The following is a 19,937-nucleotide window of genomic DNA, read 5'->3' as shown; positions in this document are numbered from 1 at the left end:
TGAACGGAAGTAGTTATATTGGTATCCTAACTGTACACATATTATGCCTTAAGGGCTTTTTGAATAATGTTCAACTCTTAATGAAATAAACATTTGAAAGTCACATGCTTCCTCTGCTTGTCAAAAGGTAGTCTGTCTCACTTATGAATGTTTGAGTTCTTAAAAAGTTGAAGAAGGTTAAGTCAGCCACCCTGCAAAATACAATTTTTACTTGTTACTTTGCCATCTAGAATTCTCTTCATGTTTCTTTCTTTCAGAAAGATTCTCTTTTCTCTTTGCTTACTTTGTACATTTGATAGCACTGAAGAACGTTTATGGTTAATCTCTCTGTTGCTGCGAGGATTTATATTTAATAAGAGACACTTAATTCCTCCCCCCCCCCCCGCAACTGGAAAGAATTCAAGGGCAGATGCAGTATCTCTTTGAGAGAGAGAATATAGCCCCTAGATTTCAAGACAAGTTTCTTAAAGAATATGGTTCTTAAGGAATACTTTGCATTCATATAGGCAGCAGATTGCAGCAGCGGTTCACAGACAGAATTGCTAACTGAAGTTCCCAAAAGGTGAGGGTTTGTTTTACTGACCCAGAGAGGGGGGTTCTCCCCAGAATTTTGTGCCCTCATTTCGTCTGGGTCAGTTTTACATGTGCTGTTGTAACACAGTGCATGTCTATACTCAGCCAAGAGAGCACGTTCAGCAGCCGAACAATGACTTCATTTAAACTGGCTCAAGTATTATAGCTGTAACAAATCTTTTGTGCTGCACTTGCCATTGCAACCTCCAAATAACTCTGATCAGAGAAAGGATAACAGGTTTAGCTAATCTGAAGCATTTTTAACAACCCTAAAACTCTCCAGTTAGGGTTCCAAAAAGAAAAGTTCAGGAAGATTTGGCATCTAGTTTCTCACCAGGTTATTTCTGAAAGTCAGAAAGCTGGATCGGGCCAAGCCTTTATACTGCACAGTATTTAAAGAATTTACAGTGATGATTTGTCTAAATGGAGGCTATTAGACATTATTTCTTGCCCTCAAATCACACTATTTACCCATTTACCCAAAACACAAGTCCTACCCATTGCCCAGTTCCTTGAATGCTGCTGTCTTAACACTTCATTCAAATTCAAAATTTTAAAAATCAATTAGCATTTAAGCACTGAACATTACTCAACTACGTGGCATGGTATCACTTCCAAGATTGCAGTGGCCAGACTCCAAGTGAAGCTGCAGGAGAAAAAAGGGCCCCACTGGGGAAGTCTACAGCATGGATTAGCTCCTAAACTAACTTGTCCTAATGCACAGAGTACGTTCATCTACATGGGAGCGTGACACTCAGCAAGGCAGATAAAGCTCAGATGTAAGTGAGACAGAGACCAAGGGGCTGTATGATCTCCCTCCTCGGACCGGAGATTTTAAAAACTTGACTGGTCAAGACCTTGAGCCAATTTTGCGACCAGACCTGCCTTGATCAGAAAACTGGACTAGACAGCCTCCAGAGGTCTTTCCTGACCTAGCTGTTTATGATTCTATAAGCTTATAACACCACACAAGTCTTGCATTATCTTTGCAAACACTTTGTACAGAGAGTTGACTACAGAGGAACTCGAAGGCTAGTCTGAATTAGCTTTTGAGGTAGATTAGTAAAGTCACATTAAAACTACATAGGCATTTTCTTCAGAGAATTAGAGTGACTTTAAATTTAATTTCACTTACACAATGAATTCAGTTTAGCTTAACTGAAGCAACTACTTCTCAAACAAGAAAGCGTGCACACAGAAGTTCAATGAAACACTTGAGTCAGACTTGAGTACCCCTATACATTAGGCTTGTCTACACATGGCAGGTTATGCCATTTCTCTGAGAATAATGAGCTATCTTACACAACGGTTCTCTTGAAGGCCACTTAAAGGTTTTCTAACAGGGAGTTTCAGTACACCAGCTGCTGCAGGAGGCCTTTGGGACTGCTTCGTTAGACACAGAGGAAGCAGGACCTTCTTTCATTCTCTGCATGCACTCTGGCTCCTTACTCTGGGCCAGCCTCATCAGCTGTCTGACCCCTTTCAGATAGTTTAATCCCCACCACCCCAAAAATACCCTAGTCTGGCACAAAACCATTCAGCTTTTTGCCACTCCTATCAGTTAAATCAGTTCACAAAAAGGCTGTGTTATAGTAGAAGTGAGCTGATACAAAATAAGTAGGAAGAAGATGAGGATATTCAGAGACCTCCCCACCTCAGGTGGCAGAGAGCTATTAAATTAGCTCATTTGCTTACTGCTTTCAAAATTCTCCATCTAGACAAATCCCTATTTCAAGAATGAGAGCAGCAGCCCTCCTGTGACCAAGGACCTCAACAACATCTTTCACAGATACACATAAGACATAGCTGTTTGATCTTAGTTTCCCAGATTAATACATAAAACCTGCCTGCAATTTGCTACTAATCAAGTGGGATAGGCAGCTGCTCTACAGCACCCAACTTCATCTACATTAGGGGTAAATATCATATTCCAGGAGCTGAAGCAAACTTATTGTGAAAGCATGGTACTCTCTTGCCTAATAGGTAGACATTAACACTGTTCACTTTGTTACTAATTCAAATGAACCAGGACAAGGCACTCCTGTATTGCATTTGGGTTCTGAAACACGATAGACATGCAATTATGGATGAGGTCCTTGATTTATGTGGTTCTTAAAATAAGACAACTATCCATCATGGCCAGCATGCTAGCATGCTGCCAGCTATAATCATATTTACATATGGTCATAGAATAGATCTGGTTTACCTTGGACGATGCTTAACTCCAAATAGTTTTAAAAATAGCACCAAGAGGTGAGAAAGGACTCAAAAGGTTACTTTTTTTAAAAAAAGCAAAACCAAGAAGAGTTCTGTGTAAAAAGCAGGTATTTATAATTAGCAAAAAATCATGCTATTGCTAGGAATTAATTTTCTACTGCAACTCATGACTAAGAACATGCTTCTGGTAAACCTTTCCACTATATGTTCAAAGCCACAGAATCTACTTAAATTTGCTATGAAAGAAAACGTTAAGTAAGACTTACCTTGAGACCATTTGCTGGACACAGTCAAAGCTTCCCTGAGGATTATCTTTGCCAACATTTGACAAGTAGAAGTTAAAATTATGTACTTCATTTGGGAGATCAACTTTGGGAATTTTAACAAGCTAAAATGAGAAAAAAAAGTTTATGTAAAAAACTTCAATCTACACTCCTTTGCTCATAATAAACTAGAATTGTAAGCCTTCAGGAGATTTAATTTTAAAATGACAAACTGCATTTAGAAAGCAGTTTTTTTATATGATTTCAGTCATATCACTATAAAGTCTGCTTTAGCACAATTCTCCACACTGGCTATGTCTTACACTTGTAACCATACTAGAAAAGCTGCAGTCATTCAGGGTCTAATTCAGCAAAGCATTTCTTAAAGAAGGAAACTTCATGGAATTAACATGCACATACTTAACTTCACATGCAAGTGCCTGAGTGTAATCAAATGAACCAAACTTCAGCTAACGAGACAGATTACAGCAATTCACACAGAACCTATATAGGGTACCTTCCTGACTTTCTAATTTACACAGTCCTAATGAAGTTCGTACAGGATTCAGTTATAGGACAAAATAAGAAAACAGGAATGGAAGAAAGAGACCATAACCAAGTTACAAGACTAAAACTTATTAAACTGTAAGCAATGAATTTCAACTCCAACAGGCATTAAAATCTTTTCTTTTGCTCACCTCTCGATCAAATTATTTGTGTAAAAGTGAAATGTACAGAGTTTTTGGTACATTTAGTCAGAAGTAACAAAAGTTGCTTTCCTTGGTAGCATAGATCATTTAGTATAGGGCGTACTGTATTCTACTGGAGCTTGAAAATGTAAACTATGAGAAATAATTAAAATGCTTATTGACGTCAATACATTTTTCAATGTGCTGCTTTACAAAAGCAATACTGAAGCAGAGAAACTACTGCCATTCTGAAGGTAAAATCAGCTTGCAATAAGTCTAAAAAGCTATTCTTCCTAATTTTGCTTGAACTTTTAATGGATTAGGAAATGCATTGGACAAAGGAAGATATTTAAAGCAATATTCAATAGTTACAAATCCCTCTTGACTTTTTGCTTGTTAAATTGGCCAGTCTTCATAAATGTCATGTCATTTGCATGAAGTACTAATATAAAGCTAAGAAATTCTATTACTATCTATACTTAAAATTATCAATACTGGCAGAGTCCAGCAACAGCTTGGGACAATGAACAGGCACCAAGAAGAGAGACAAGTTACCTGACCACCATATTCAGTTACCTAAGCTTAAAATATCAGCATTCTTAAAAAGAGCAATTTGCACATTTGAAATAAGAATGAAAAGAAAGCAGTTACCAAATGCAAAATTTTTTATTATGTATGCAACTTTACTGTAAGCTTCATAATAATTAGAAGGTAGAGTATATGTCAATCTAAAAAAATCAGACACCCAAATGAAACTGTAAAATTTATCTATATTCTAGAAAATTAGTTAACACGCATTGAAAGTTTTATTATGTTGACTTTACAATATATTTGGCAGATATGAAAAATCCCCACAGATGTGTATGTATGAATTTGACAGCAACATAAATAGAAGGTTGAGCATTCAACCCACTGAAGAAGCAGTAATGCTTTACATGATACACCTTTTGGAAAACCAAGAAATATGTACTACAATCAATCAAAGACTGCCCCTCAAAAAACACAAGCAGATAGGGAAGTAGACAATTGTTGCCATATATGCTCGGACTTCATTTTCAAAGCTTATTTTGTATAAATCTTTCTCTATTTTCAGTTGAGCATCCTAAAGACTATATATGCATGCAAACACATTAAGCATCAGAAATACTTGCACTCTGATATTTAGATTTAAAATATAAAAGAATTTCTGTGGATATTAGGTTATATAATGGCTAAATGTGTTTTGATGTGATAATGTGAAGACAGAATTTGGCCTAAGAGTACATTTAAAAATATACAGAGGCCTATGAAGCTTATCACCAACAATGATTTACCAGGAATAAACTCCAAGGGAAGACCCGATCTACGACAATTTCACAGCTTCCCATTTACCTCAAGTGATTTAGGAAACAGGACTCTCAGACCACCCCAATACCCACGCAAAAATCTGTAAATAAGACGGTGATGATGATGAGGGAACCAATCACTGCAGCCATTGAGAAAGCTTTTTTTTTTTTTTAAATTATGCAATTAAATGACTTAGCAATTTACTTTCATTCTCAAATTTTTAGAATATCTTTTTCAAAAATTTCACTAGAACTACATAATCATTCCTCAAGCATTCACTAAATCGGACAAAGCAGAAAGAAGAATTGTGGGGGATGTTTACTGCTATGCTTATGACTTCAAAAGTTGCACAGCAACTAATCTGATGACAAAAAATCTAACCCTTTCATCTTCAGTTTCAACCATCAGATTATTTGTTACTTCCAATTTCAAATAGAGTAAGGAAGAGATATAATGGAGAAGGTTTCTGACCACATCTAGAGTATTGAAAAAATTCTTAATCATTCTAGATTAATATGCAGTTGTCTGTTTTATTGCAAAACTGTATTATTTCATCTGTAATGCAATAATTCCATTCATGAAAATGAGGAGGCCCTTTTTTAAAGTCTTACAGTTAGAAGTAGTAGTTATTTTTGAAGAACTCAAACAAGAGCACAATGGGAGAGAGGGGACGTTGATATGGTGTTTCTCACTAAGGGTATCTGAATCCAGTGGAATGAAGGACCCGGCAGTAGCTATCATAGCATTGGAAAAGAACCTGTTCAGATTATCCAGAGTCAAAGCTCTGTCCCTCATACAAGCAAATTTGTTGAAGAAAAATCCGTCATAATTCAGATAACGTAATGTAGTAAACATTGCAAAAGCTCCGAGTGAAAAAAGCATTTTAAATTATATTGCACCAATTAAATCAGATAAGCCTATTTTCCACATTATGGTTCAAAATGAAAGCCAAAACATTTATGAAGTGGAATGAAATATAATTATTAAATCTGCAGATAAGACAAAGCTGGCAGGGACAAAATATGTGATGGAATTAAAATTCAAAGCAGTCTTGAAAAATAGGAGAAGAGGTCTGAAAATAGAAGTATACTACTATTCAAAGAGACAGTGTAACATACTTTAAAGATAGGAATCAACTGACTAGGGAGGCAGTTCTACAGCAAATGATCTTCAGGTTACAGTCAAACAGAAAATGAACACAGGCTACTAGTATCACGTTTTTGTGATACTACGATGCACAAACACAAATATAGCAACAAGAAATAACAGCAGGAACTGCACGCAGCAAGATGATGCGAGATTGCACATGAGAAGCAATCTTTCTGCTTCTCAGCACTGAAGAGGTCTCTATTGTAATACTAAGTCCTACTTAGAGCCCACAGCAGAAAGACAAGGGCAGGTACAGCCCCAGAAAGCTGGGCACCGCCACAGCAGGAGCCGTGGGCCAACCCGAGGTGGGAACATAGACCAGTCTGACAACAGGCTCCAAACACAGAGCTGCGTCAGAGAAGGGCATCATTTGCTCACTGTGCATGCGGTGGGAGGGCAAGACTTCGCTTGCAGAGATGGCTGGTATTGTCCCTGAGGCAAGATGACTGCGGAATAAAGGATCTCCTGAAGGACTAGACATATCTCAGAAACTGTGGGCCTGTGTAACAGAACTGCTGCTGAAACCAGAGGATGGGAACAGAGAGAGCACATGCCATGCAATGGACAGTAGACGACCTCATAAGAGCCTTTCAAATCCTAACTTTTATAGAATAAATGCCTTCAAAAATCCTACAATGTCACCAAAGTGTCACTCTGTTTCACTATCCACTGCTGCTTTTTGCAGTTCTGGCCCCCTCACATCCACATCACATACCATCTCTCCAAGGGAACGCAGGGCTCCCTGAGCCCCTCCGGGGAAGTCCTAACCCTGAGGTGCTAAGCTCTATCAAACGCACTCCTGCCACACACTACTGTAGAATTTAATTCAACAGGCTTCAAGGTTTTTTCCTTACTTCCTCACAAGGAAGATCTTATCTCCTGTTAAACTGAGTCAGCTCCTCTTAGAGGCACAAGCATAAATTCTACCTAGGCAATATGCAGTCTGGAATATATCTGCTAGAGTTCTATGCTATTTACTCACTTTTAGCACAAATACATAAGCCCGTGAACAACACCGAGGTTTGCAGAAAGCAGACCTACTGTCACTTCAAATCCTTAAGATCAAGTTTTGATGCAGCTGACATCTTTTGCAAAGTAAGGGAAAAAATGGTGAACAAGTAACACTTTAAACTAGTCTATAGATTCATCAGCTCCTGCACATAAGCTTCCTATTTTGAGTACACAGTCCTGCTTTTATGTTGTAAATTTATATAGCCCTTAGAAGTTCAAAAGGTAGTTCAAGGACTTTTCATTTAATCAGAATTAAGGAATAGCATTCAACTTCAGATAAGCATAGTGATCTAAAGTTTGTTTTTCCTATTTGAGCTACACTTTCAGCAGAAGGTCAGGGAGCCTTAATTAAGAAAACACACATTGCAACTGTATTAGTCCAGAACAGAAATTTTTATTGGTATCAGGAAGCAGCACCACAAGCCAGTTGTCAGTACTTTTGTTTTTAGAAAGCTCCTTAATATTGAAAAGGAATTTGCTATATTCCCTTGCAGCAAAGATTTCTAAATAGCAAACACCTCCTCTAGCAATAAGAACTGATGCAATGCATTATTTATAGGTGATCTATGCTCCTCTAGAAATAGTGAAGTCCTTGTCACAAGCCTTCATTAGATCTACTGTATCCTTACTAGCAGGCAACCAAAAAGGCAATGAAAGTAGAAACCTCTGAAGGGAAGTTGCATCTATATACAGCTTACCCACAAAGAATCACTTGGGTTGTGTCTAGACAACGAAACAAGCCACCTCCAAAACAAGTTCTTATAAACACATTTCAAAACAACTTCTCCCCTTGGTTTAGGCACGGTTTTATTAACATGAACTACGCATCTTCCTCTTAACATTGCCCTTCCTTCTAATTCAAAGCATTTTTACAAATAGGTCTGAGGTGATAATTCTGCAGCCTTTACACTTTCCAGAATGTGCGCTAGCTCAGGAAGGCAGGGCATCATTCTCCTCCCATGCTTCTTCCTCACGTGCCCAAACGCTTTTAATCCATGTGCATACTACCTTCCCCATCCTTCACAAGGAGCCCATCACATGGAATATTCTTCCCACCACCAACGAATGTATCAATATAGCGAGCTGTGCTAAGCGTCACTCCAATCCTCCCGTACATCATTTCACATTAAAGATACAAGTCATACAGATGACTTCTGCCTGCCACCTTGGCCCTGGACAGCCTCTACTAGGCAAGCAGCTCCAGTTCTGCTGACATGCAGCTCAGATCTGCCTTCATACTCATCTCAGGAGATAACTGATAGCTAGCTTGCAACCAATAGACTGGTAATAGTCTTAAAACAGAGTACTTTTTTCAGAAAGTAACTTATGCAGGCAAATTCTGATAGACAAGGATTCACAAAACAGAATAGTGCCCGTTCACAGCCACAGTTCCTAGGACCAAGAAGAGGCTAATGTGTATCCCCACACCTTGACTCTCTTGCACTGTCAGAAAACTACATAGGGAGAACGCAGAGACTGAAGACAAGAAAAAGCAGCTGAAGATGTAGTTTATGCATTGACAGGTGAACACTAACAGTTTTCCAACAGCTTTGACAGAACTTTCTGCTCTCTAATGATTAGCTATTTGTCTCAAACCCTTCCTTTCTCATACTTCCTCTTAGCTTTGCTTCAAAACTGCCTCTTCACACCATTTTATGTATTCCCTCACCCTCATTCTTTCCTACTTAAGGAAATTGGCTCTTTAGTGAATCCATCGATTAATAGACTTTGTCAAAGGTAAAGTCTGAAAAAGGTGGTCAGAAGCAGGTCCAGGAGAGTTATTTTCAAATCCCAGAAATGGAGCAACTGCAGAGATTCAGAGAGCTAGCCTGGCAGAAAATTAACCTTACAGAAGAAAGGTAAGTTTTCTACTAGGCCAACTTCCTGAACTACTACTCACTGCAGTCATCGCACAGTGACGTTATTTGCAGAAGGGCCTTCCCTTCTTAGAGCATCACTAGCTAAAAAACAAAAAACCAGAACAACGGCTGTGTTGTAGTAAAAGGTAGCATCAAAGGGCAAAGAAGTGAAGTACACCTGTGCATAAGACAGTAGGGATACCAGATGTATTTATTTATACATAATGAAAGCTATCAAGTTGCCAGCTTGGATATGCTCAAGAAAAACCCAGTAGGTCAGAACTAAGTTAGTAAAGGGTCCTTTGGAATTAACAAAAGCTTTTAGCTGAAAATACAGTAGTCAAAATGGGAGAATGAACATTTTGTAGGAGTCTAATGTTAAAAAACTCTTATGTTTTATGAAATTTGAGACTTCGGATAAAGCAGTAAAGCTTTCTGCAAGCTGTCTGAAAACAAAAGGATGCAACCAAGAGCACTTTTAAATCTTCAAAAATGAAAATAAGCTTCCACGTTTAAGTGACCAAAAAGGCAAGACTTAGAGCTGACTTAAGCTCAGATTAAGTGGTCACGTGACCTTAAAACAAGCTGGGCAGATGACTACATTGACAGAACTGTGCCTTTTGGTACACAACTAGCACCCTGTTTTTGCCTCTTTTATCACCCTTCCATAGGTACAGTTTTCCCTACAAAAACTATACTTACAGAACCTTTTATTTGCATCATCACACCAGCCAAAGGGTACTCCAACCTACATGCTGTGCTGTTCCTGACCCAGCCTTAGTGTCACAAACTACCAGCTTGGAGGACTTGAGCATGAACATCAAATGCTCTTGTGACCCTCTGCAGTCTCATTACAAAATATTTTAAAATCTACATCCCCAAGTTAATTAACAATTTCTTACAATCTAATGGATTTAATAACATAGGATACCTACTAGAACAACTCAGACCCTTGACTTTAATCCCCTGCCTCTTTATAAATTATTTCCAGATGTATCATTAATCTCTTTTACTCTGTCATATTGTCCTGACTCTTTAACATAAGAATAGCTTTTAGAATTTTCTCCTAATGTTTCTCCACAGCCTCCGTCCTTTCATAAGGAAAGATTCCACTTTCGCCAGCTTGTAGCCCTTCTTAACTTTTGTCCTATACTTTTCCATTACTTCTGGCAATACCATATACTTTGATAGTGGCCTTAATTAAGGATAGACATGTTTTGCTTTCCAAGCCCGACACGTTTCATCTTCCTTTCTGAATACATGTACTCATTCTCTCTTTTTGCTCTTCCATGGTGTAGTAGCATGTCATACAGGCTGACAGTATTTACAGTGCTCTATTTCAAGCTGCTTCTGCTTGATAGGTAAAGCCACTCCTCTTATTTCTTCTCATCATTCCTACCACTACTTTTTCCCCCCTCTAAGCCTTACTTACTTTTAAAAAATGTTTGGTAGTTCACAGGCCTAAACTGACATCTGCTCGCTGTCCTGTGCGAGTCATCCACAAAAATACACATCTCACTCCATAAGCCTCTACTAGATCTACAATAGGTTTACAGCCTCCCAGCATAAAGAAAGAAACAACAAACAGTTGCAGGTCTCAAAAATTAGGTCCCAGCTTCTGGAGATAAGCACTTCAAGGCTATGCATTTTCTCAGCAGCTCTGTCAGTAACAGGCTGACATTTACTAACAGCTTTTTTAGCTCAGAGTGCAAGTCCCTATTTTGTAAATAAGTAACTTTCCTCAACACTTCATTTGTAAAGAGGCAAGTAAATGTGTACCTCAACAGCAAAATCCTGTTACTGGAAAAGGGCAGTACCATCCTCAGCTGGACCATTCTATCATATTTTACATACCTTCCAGTTTTACAAATCCCCAAAGGGACAATTTTTACCACAGCAGCCATTGGCTCTTGGCTGCAGTAGCTTTGCCCAAGGTCCCTTGCTCACCAGTTCAAAACTTTGCTCATTCTCTTGTGTCAGCACAGATCTCTGGCCTGTACCGTCAAGGGGACAGAAGTGCTCCAAAAACCAGCATGCCCAATTTGAAACATCAAAAGACTTAAGTGCAAGAAAAAGACTTCAGCACTGATTTGTATTTTTAATTTTAAAATACGCAATCATTTCATTTGCAAAATGCTGTTTCCTTCAAGTATTAAGCCTCCACCTCTGTTAAAGCTGCACTACAGAACTTCAAAAATGGTCAATGCCCCCTTCTAAAGGGAAACCGAGATGCCTTAGCCTTTCTACAGAAATAATGTGATTACATGTGGCTGCCCTGCAAACAAATTTAAGCATCTTCCTATACAAAATCCCTTTGTGATGCATATATTTTACTGATTATCCTGATCTATAGACCACTGGAGGATGCTAAAGGAAAAAAAACAAAAAACAAAAAAAACCCTTTCATCTAGCTTCAGTCTCCACTCCTTCTCCCTTTCTCAATTCTCTGGCCTCTCTTCTATCCTTCAGCAATACTTGCTTGCTCTCTTAAAGTTCACACAGCTATCTTTATGAATTTTAGAATTAAGAACAGTGCTGTTTTCACTGCCTCCCAACAAGAATTCCTCATCAGCTTTCTAAACCCGCTGCAGAAAAGTTCTCTTCACACCGAGCTCTCTGACACCTACACTGCTGTACCACCCACCAATTTGAGATGCCGTAAGTTGGCCACTAGATTCCTTTTGCTGCTGTGAAACTATATAGTGTAGCTGTGTCTACTATCCTTCTGCATTGTTTCCAGTGAAGTGTTAAGGCTCTTTCTGGCAGCTTTGCATTTCTTCCCAAGAGGATATAAACTTCTGGCTAGCAGTGAACGGGGATTTAATCCTCCAGAAACTGCATAGTAGTAGATATTTAGTAACACAACACTTGGAGGTCTTTTTTTGTCAGGGCAAGGTACATAAGCAACATGAAGTGGGATAATAATATTTGCACAGCAAGTAATTACAGTCAGGGAGAGAAGACCAAAGTTTTGTGCAGGAACAGAGAATAAGACAAGTTGTCCTTAAACTAGGGCCTGACAGTTTCAGCACTTGCAAAAATGAGTAAGAAGGAATATGACCACACTGACTCTAATCTGTAATGCCACCACACAAGTAATATATTACAAAAACATATAAAACAATGGCATTTTATATTCTGTGTTTTCAGAAAGGCTTTTTATGAGATTACCAATGAATAAGCAATAATTCCTGCAACATATGAAAAAGTATAAAAGATTTGTTTAAACAGTAATGGGTAATTGAACTTGAACAGTTTAAGATACCACTTAGTAAATTTATGGAAGGAGCTGCACAATTAAGATGCTTTGTATCTGACTTCAGCTTCCAGGAAGGTGATGAAAATTCTGCAGGGGTTCAGCTGGCTGCCTGCAGCTTCCAGAAATAATCATGTTCCTCTCTCCCCATCACAAAGTTTAGACTTGTTGTTTCCATGCATATCCATGCTCCTGCCAATACATAGATTTTTCCACAGCTAGACACCAGCTCACTAGCTGGATGCATTGATACTCAAAACTGGTACTGAGAGAGTTCTCAGATGTTCTCTCTTGCTCTGGTTAAAAATCATTAATAGATCTGGGGTCAAAGAATTGTTTCCCTAGTGATATCAGCAACAGTTGATAACATTCTGCTTTGCTGTGTGACAGGGTTATACGCTATTACTAAGAAATGTCTAGCAGTCTTTGCCCAATAAACCTGTAGACATCGCTGAGACTCAAACTGTAGTAACACCTCTAATCACTCCATCCCTACACCTGGCACCCTGCAGACCCACACCTTTGTGTCCGTTTTGTTAGCCTTACATCAAGGTGCTGGCAACTGCAGAGCTAATGCTTTGCAAACTAACCTGCTTGAAACATTGACCGATTGCAGAGGGAGCACCCATTCAGCCACAGGCCTGACAGCAGTCCAGCACAGGTAGAGCTAAAATAACTCAGAAAGTTAACATGCAAGGCACTGTCTAGATTTCGAAAACACCTGCTTACTATGCTGCGTTCAGTTACTCACAAACAAGTCTCATCTCCAGACACGCAAGTAGTGTTTAGAGAAGTAACCAGAGCTGGTATTTCTCAGTTCAGGGTTGAAGGTAACCATCTTGTCAAAAGCCCCAACAGATGACATGTATGAATTCAAGTAAGGCTAATTTCAAATTGTTTTGACATGATAGTTAAGCAGCACTTCAGTTCTTAGATGAAAATAAATGTTTTTGTTTAGGTTACTGATCTCACAGCAAGAATATTTCCCTTAAGTCAGTTGAAAACTAGGACTCAGGCACCAGACTGGCACGATGTGCATGAAATGAAGTAGTATTTGACAAGATGAATACTGTAAGCATTAGTCTAGAAACAGATATACAAAGGAACATAATTAGACCTTTTTAGGCAATCAAATCTTCTTCTCCCAAGAACCGTTTACCCTGTAAACTGTCATAGGGCTGTTTCACAGAAAAAGTAATTTTACTCTGCAGAACAGAAGAAATAATTGACCTAGCTACCAGCAAATTTCAGCATAATACTCAATTCCTCAAACTAGACAACTCAATTTATAAGCTTACTGGAGAAAAATAAGCCTTGTTGCAACTCCCCCAAATGCATACAGCAACCAAAGTAGAGACATGCTCAAGGCAGATGTATTACAAAAAGAAGCCAAGAAAGCTGCCAGTTTGGGATATAGTGTACTTTCCATCAATTTTGTCTTTAAATTCCCTACGTAAGAAAGGTGTCAGCAAGTTACAGGTCATGGCAAAGAAACGGTTAAAAACATAACAGTGAAAACACAGGAGGGAAAAGCAAACTTGTTTAAAAATGAGTATCACTATGGACAGTATACTGGACTTAACAGATTTCTTTACTTATCCCTACTGCGTTATAATGAAGCATAAATTGACAATATTCAAATTAGTCAGGAATATTTTATCTAAATCAGCAAAGCTGCTATATTCTCCAGACTAACATCGTGTAAAATGCAATGTTTAATTAAAAGGTATTTCTTAAAAATTATTCTGCATCATCAAGTTGTGTACGCACTCCAGAAAAAAAACAACCACCCTCCATATTCTCCATTCTTGTTCTGTACTTTGTGGATGCTTGCTCTGAATCTAAAAGAGGATAACAATCCATTTTTTTCAGTTTCATCCTACAGCTATCTCAGAAGATACAAGAAGTTATAGCCCAAACAGTTTACGAATAAGATGTTCCAGGAGAAAAGCTCCCCCCTCTTAGGGGTTGACATGTACCCTGGTACAAAAATTTATTCTAACACTCACATGTATTTTATTAATTCACAAATAACTGAAAGTTGTTAGCTATGCATTATTCAAACTGTTTTAGTACCGCTTCAATGGTATCTTACTGAAAAGCATCAAGGCTTTTTATGCTGCATATACAGAAGATTTCCAATCATTTCCATTTCAAATGTACACCATCTTTCTGAATCACTGGATTTTCTATTGTACCTTCTGAGGCTGCCAATATACTTCCACCCCTTTTCAGATCCCTTCAGAGCAACTCTATCCTACAACAGAATAAAAATTAAGCTTGCTTTTTAAGTGTTTGTATGCGACATGACCCAGGAACCAAAAAGGCAAATATTCAAACTAGGAAATACATAGATACAAAGTCTGGCTTTGCAACATGTCAGACTTGATCAGCAGCAGTTTGATTATGTGTGAAGAATGCCATTTGTATTATTGTAAGTTACTGGTGTGACATGATCCCTAGATCTCTCAAGTTATTTTTTTTCTTAACTACTTTCACAATACTCCTATGTTACCATCAGAAATACCAAGGTATCAGCTGCAGCAGCATTTGAGCAATTAAGAATTTCATAATCCAGGTAAACTAACTAGTTGTGGTTGAAGATATCTGAAAAAACAGATGGTGACCAAGTCTCCTCTTGAATATTCTGAACATACACGCTGACAAGATTTCAGAAGGCACTTATGTAGTTGTACATCTAAAGTTTTACATTTTTGGTCCAGCCTCTTTCACTCTCACCACACTGACAGCATAGCCCAACCACAGAACAAACATAAGGTAACTTAAGTATTAAAATTTCAAAAAAAGTAGGACTTACTGTGGATCACTTAAAACAGTAAGGGCATTAGCTGACAGAGTCCACAGATTTGAAATTACCTTTGAGGTGGGGTAGAAGAAACCAGATTTGTGGAAAACAAATTTTGGATCTGACACCAGTCTTAGCTTTGAATTCAAAGATGTGAATAAAACTCTCCCAACTTAAGGCTTCTGTTCCAACGCTCAGCTTTCAATTCCTGTATCTTACACAGTTTTAGATCACCTCAAGCAGAATCCTTTTTTCCCCCCCCCCCACTCAAGCCCTTCTGATCACCCACAGGGGAAGCAGTCTAGAATGTGCAGTAACTAGAGATGGAGTATTTTTTTGAAACTTTTTTTTTTTAACGTTAGTATTATAGTCTCTGCTGAGAGTTACATAGCTGCTTGAATTGCAGAGGAATTATTCTGAAGATACTAAATACAAATAAAATCAATACATGCTTTTAAGAACATTTTCAGGGAAAGGAAGATACTTTTGCCATCATAGATAACTTGCAACGTATTGGCACGTAAGTAATGGCTACATTCTGTAGAACGCACTTCTAGCACACTCTTCACCCCACAGAGCTCCAACTGTAAATTAGGTAGCACACAAAGGCCTTCCAAAGCAGCTAGACTAGTAGCCTATCATGCAGTTTTGTGCACTCCAGGAAACTTAGAACATGGCCACACAATATGCAGAAAGAATGAGTGAGATTTTCTTCCTGTTGTACACACAGTAGTAAATTTATTTTGTAAAATTTAATCACCTGCCTTAAGGAACTTACATTTCTGTCCCTATTGCAGATACTTAGGATGAAGGATTCTCCTTCAATAAATTTCTCAGTTTGAATTTCATTAAATATGAGTAGATCTGAAAAGTTCTACAAGTACTTCTTGCTACAGAAGCAAAATTTAAGTCCTTGCAAACACTGCCACCTCACACAGTGTGGGAGCTGACTTTGTTGTTGAATTTCGCTCTTGAAAAAGCTCAGACCCTGACTAATTTTTAACAGAAACAAGGATGACAACATAATTGGACATTTGTCACTTCATCAGTCTCGTAAAGTGTTCCTTTGTCTTTAAAGACTAGCAACTGATAAAGCAATTCTTTCTTGCTGACTTGAACACAAGCTGATAAACATTGCAAGTTACATTGGAAACTTTCTGTAGGTCACATTTTTGTTAGATACAGGTATGATTTCAGATGTGTGCATGAGTCCATGGAGGAAGAGAGGGAAGGAAAAAGTTTTCTGACTCTATTTCACTCTATAGCATCCTGTGTCGACCAGACTCCAAGGTGGTTTTAAGTGTCCTCCCTCAGTTTCTTCATTTTCTACCTGGTAGACGTACTGGGAGGAAAGAGGAAAGAGCAGAAAACCAGGGAGCCTCTCCCCCTCCCCAGCCCAGATCCAGCATTGCTGGAGCTGAGGAGAAACTGAGGAAGGAAAACAAGGAACACTGTCCACTGCAGCCCCTGCTTTCCCCATGGAGAAGCGAAGCTGGGTCAGGTAAAGCAGGTCACCCCCACATCATCCCACCCAGAACCCATCAACTCAACCTTTTTCCCAATTCAGATCCTCAAAATTATTTAGGCAACTGTGCAGGCATTGAGTACATAAGCTCAGCATTTCCTTCCCATATACAGTACTAGTTTGAGCCTCCAGAATGCTCCGATATATTGATCTAGCAATCCTAACTGCTCCAATTAGAGTACTCTTAGGGGCACACACATATTTTACATGCAGTGCACTCAAAAGCTCTAATAGCTATTGTACTGTAACAAAACCCTCAGATTTTTACAGCTTAGGAATAAAGTCACCTCCAGACTACCAATGTCTCAAAACACTTACACTACTGCTTTAAAATAGTTACTTGAAAAAAATATAAGACAAGCACATAAGCTTTTGCAGAGAGAGTATGCAGGGTAGATAAGAGTGCTGATAATTTTTCTTTTACAATGCAATACTTGCAGGACTTCATGCCAACAGACGGGTTAATTATTTATAAACTGAGGACTTATTTTGAACAAATGAAGTAAAACCATAACGTGTTTTAGGTTTTGTAAACAAGAAAAAAAAGTAAATAAAATGCACTTCAGATTGGTTATATGGCCATAGGAATACAGGAAAAATCCACGCTAGTGCCTAAAGGGATGCTGCTGCATTTCTCCTTGCTGCCTCTCCCTTTGTAAGCACGGGTATTTGGGCAGACAGCAAGCCAGGTGAGGGGAAGGTGATATTTTTCAGCAGGATCACTTCCCTGATACAGCTCACTATGGAGCTGCATAACCATTAGCACTGGTCCAAGACAGCACATAAGGGCAAGACTTTCCCCTCACCAGCCAGCCCTGAACTACAGAAATTTTGTAACCCTGGCCTAAGCTTACTTACCTACACTAAAGCACAATTTCATGAGAAGCTTGAGCCAGTTTTAGGTCCAACATTCCTTCTACCCGCCTTGTGGCATTAGCACCCCTGCTGTCACAGTCAGCAGACCAGGAAGCTGATCAGCTGGGCTGGTTGGTTTGCTCTACTGGATCACTTTTCAGCCAAACTAGCAAGTACAACTTCCCCTTCTGATGGCAGCATGGATTCAAATTGAACTGTACTCCCGGTTACTCTATCCTTGAGTAGTTTCTGGTACAGCTATTTTGGCTAACCATCTTAGCCAAGATGGTTATTTATTCTGGCAAGGAAATTCTTTTGCCAGCATAGTTTGTATTGAGAATAAGCTATACTGAGAAAAGATTTTCTTAGAAGTACTCCTGAGTTAAGAGGATTTTGCCCATATAAATGGCTTTGTTACAGATATGATTCTCCCAGAAGTCTGATTACTATTCAGTCAGACTTATGCTGGAACAGGACGACAGTTTCACATACTTCTGGCAGAGATACTATCTTATAATTTATTTTCCTTTCAAATTTAGGCTAAAAGGTGATAGAAACAAGGGAAAAAGTGTATTTCAAGCATGATTCTTTTCCATGTTGAGCTATAACTCTCAGCTAAATATACAATGAAACATCTGGATCGAAACACATGAAAAAGTTCACAGGATTTTTTTTAAATTTAATCTATACTGCATTTATTTGCCAATGTAACAAGAACACAAAATACTCACCCCTTGGAGTCCTTGAAACTGAATTGAAGGTCGAGACGAAATAAGATCCTATGGGAGAAAGAAAATGTAAGCAGTGGAATTTAAGTAGCTTCATTCCCACCCAAACTTGTCATTAAAAAAAATAGTGATCATGTGTTTCTGTACTAAAGATGCTAGAAATTATGCCAAAAATTCTCAAACTCTTGCATATATTGATATTGAACTTCGTCCCCAAAGTAGATATACATACAAAGAAGTCAGAGTTTATATAAAGACGTAAGAGTCAGATATAAGTATTGGTAATTTACAGATTCTCTGCATCTTCCAACAGTTTAACTTCTTATACGTAAGTTTGGATTACCGTACAATTTTTATTACTGTCACACATTAGAAATTAATGATTAGAAACAGATAAAGGCTTAATACAGTCTAAGTTTTTAAAGTTACTCAGTGCAGACTTAAGCCTTCAATCTTGTAATTTGTTTTCAGATGGGTGTTCTTTCATTCAATTTTACATCTCTACAATTAGACACTCACTTGCCCAGACATCAAGTTTAAATAACTTGTCAGTACTGTTTTTTAGCTTATCTTCAAATTATACACTTATTCCAAGTTACTTTAAAGGCAGATAAAAACATTTAAAACTATACAGCTTAAAACCTACTAGAGAATAAGGACAACATAAAAAGATTCTTTTTTTTGAAAGAAAAATTTGTCTAACAAGACAGGCACACAGATGACAGCAAATTTAGTACTGGAATTAAAGTATTCAGGACAACGTGAACCATGAAATCTATTTCTCACGTACTAGAAGCTAGAGATACAAGTTATCTATACAAAAATGAGACTGTTGGTTGACATTTATAGCTCACGACCTGTTTAGAATGCTTTAACTAAACTCACAAACAATAAATTCTAAAGTACCACGAAGCACAAGCTACTTCTGTACCTGTTATACAAAAAGATACTGAACAGGGCAAGAAACTATTTGTATAACCAGAATTATTAACTCAAGATTTACTCCATCTTTATTTGAAAATGAACATGCAAGTTAAGAAAAACAAAAGACTTGCACTTCTATTATTTTTGCTAAGGACACACAAAAGTGCAGAGGCAAGGTGTTTTATTAGACTAACTAGTACAGGAAAAAAGAAGCAGAAAAGCTTTGTACAGGAAAAAAGAAGCAGAAAAGCTTTTGGATTTAACAACCCTTCTTAAGGTTTCTCTAAATAAGCCATAATAAATGTAAAAAGATTAAACTTCTCTTTAACATTCTACACATCAAAATTTAAATAGAAACTTGAATGGGAAATGAATATGTAACTGACTTGAATGGGAAATTGAAAATGCAATTAAGTTTCACTAATAAACCAGATATAACTTTGTCTAATAGTACTATGACTGAACAACTAAAAATAGGAAAAGGGTTCATGTTGCAGTGTTAATGATTTTGAGCAGTACTAATCAAAAAAAAATTTTTTAAACTAGTTACTCATTTAACTGCCTAAAAGTTTTTAGAAAGCTAAGAGCAAAATTACAAACCCCCATGCTTTAGTAAATATTTTGCTGCATGAACAGAACACATATGATGGATCCAATCACAACCAACTAAACTACTTTTCAAATGCCTTCCTATGATGCAGACCCTCCACATGAGCAAACACCCAAGCTCCTGCCAGTCGCTCCCCAGCAGCAAAA

General features: G+C 38.0%; 1 protein-coding gene across 1 annotated transcript in view; it reads right to left on the bottom strand.

Moving 5' to 3' along the window:
• LOC135324954 (RNA polymerase II elongation factor ELL2-like) overlaps positions 1-19,937 on the bottom strand; it is a 53,891-nt gene that overhangs the window by 19,356 nt on the left and 14,598 nt on the right. The window contains exons 2-3 of the mRNA XM_064502135.1: positions 18,261-18,308; positions 3,057-3,178 (exon numbers count right to left, since the gene is read on the bottom strand). Coding sequence (XP_064358205.1) covers positions 3,057-3,178; positions 18,261-18,308 — 170 coding nt within the window. The remainder of the gene's footprint in view (positions 1-3,056; positions 3,179-18,260; positions 18,309-19,937) is intronic.

Source organism: Dromaius novaehollandiae, chromosome Z (assembly GCF_036370855.1).
Source record: "Dromaius novaehollandiae isolate bDroNov1 chromosome Z, bDroNov1.hap1, whole genome shotgun sequence".
Lineage (NCBI taxonomy): Eukaryota > Metazoa > Chordata > Aves > Casuariiformes > Dromaiidae > Dromaius > Dromaius novaehollandiae.
This window is presented reverse-complemented; position numbering and strand designations above follow the sequence as displayed.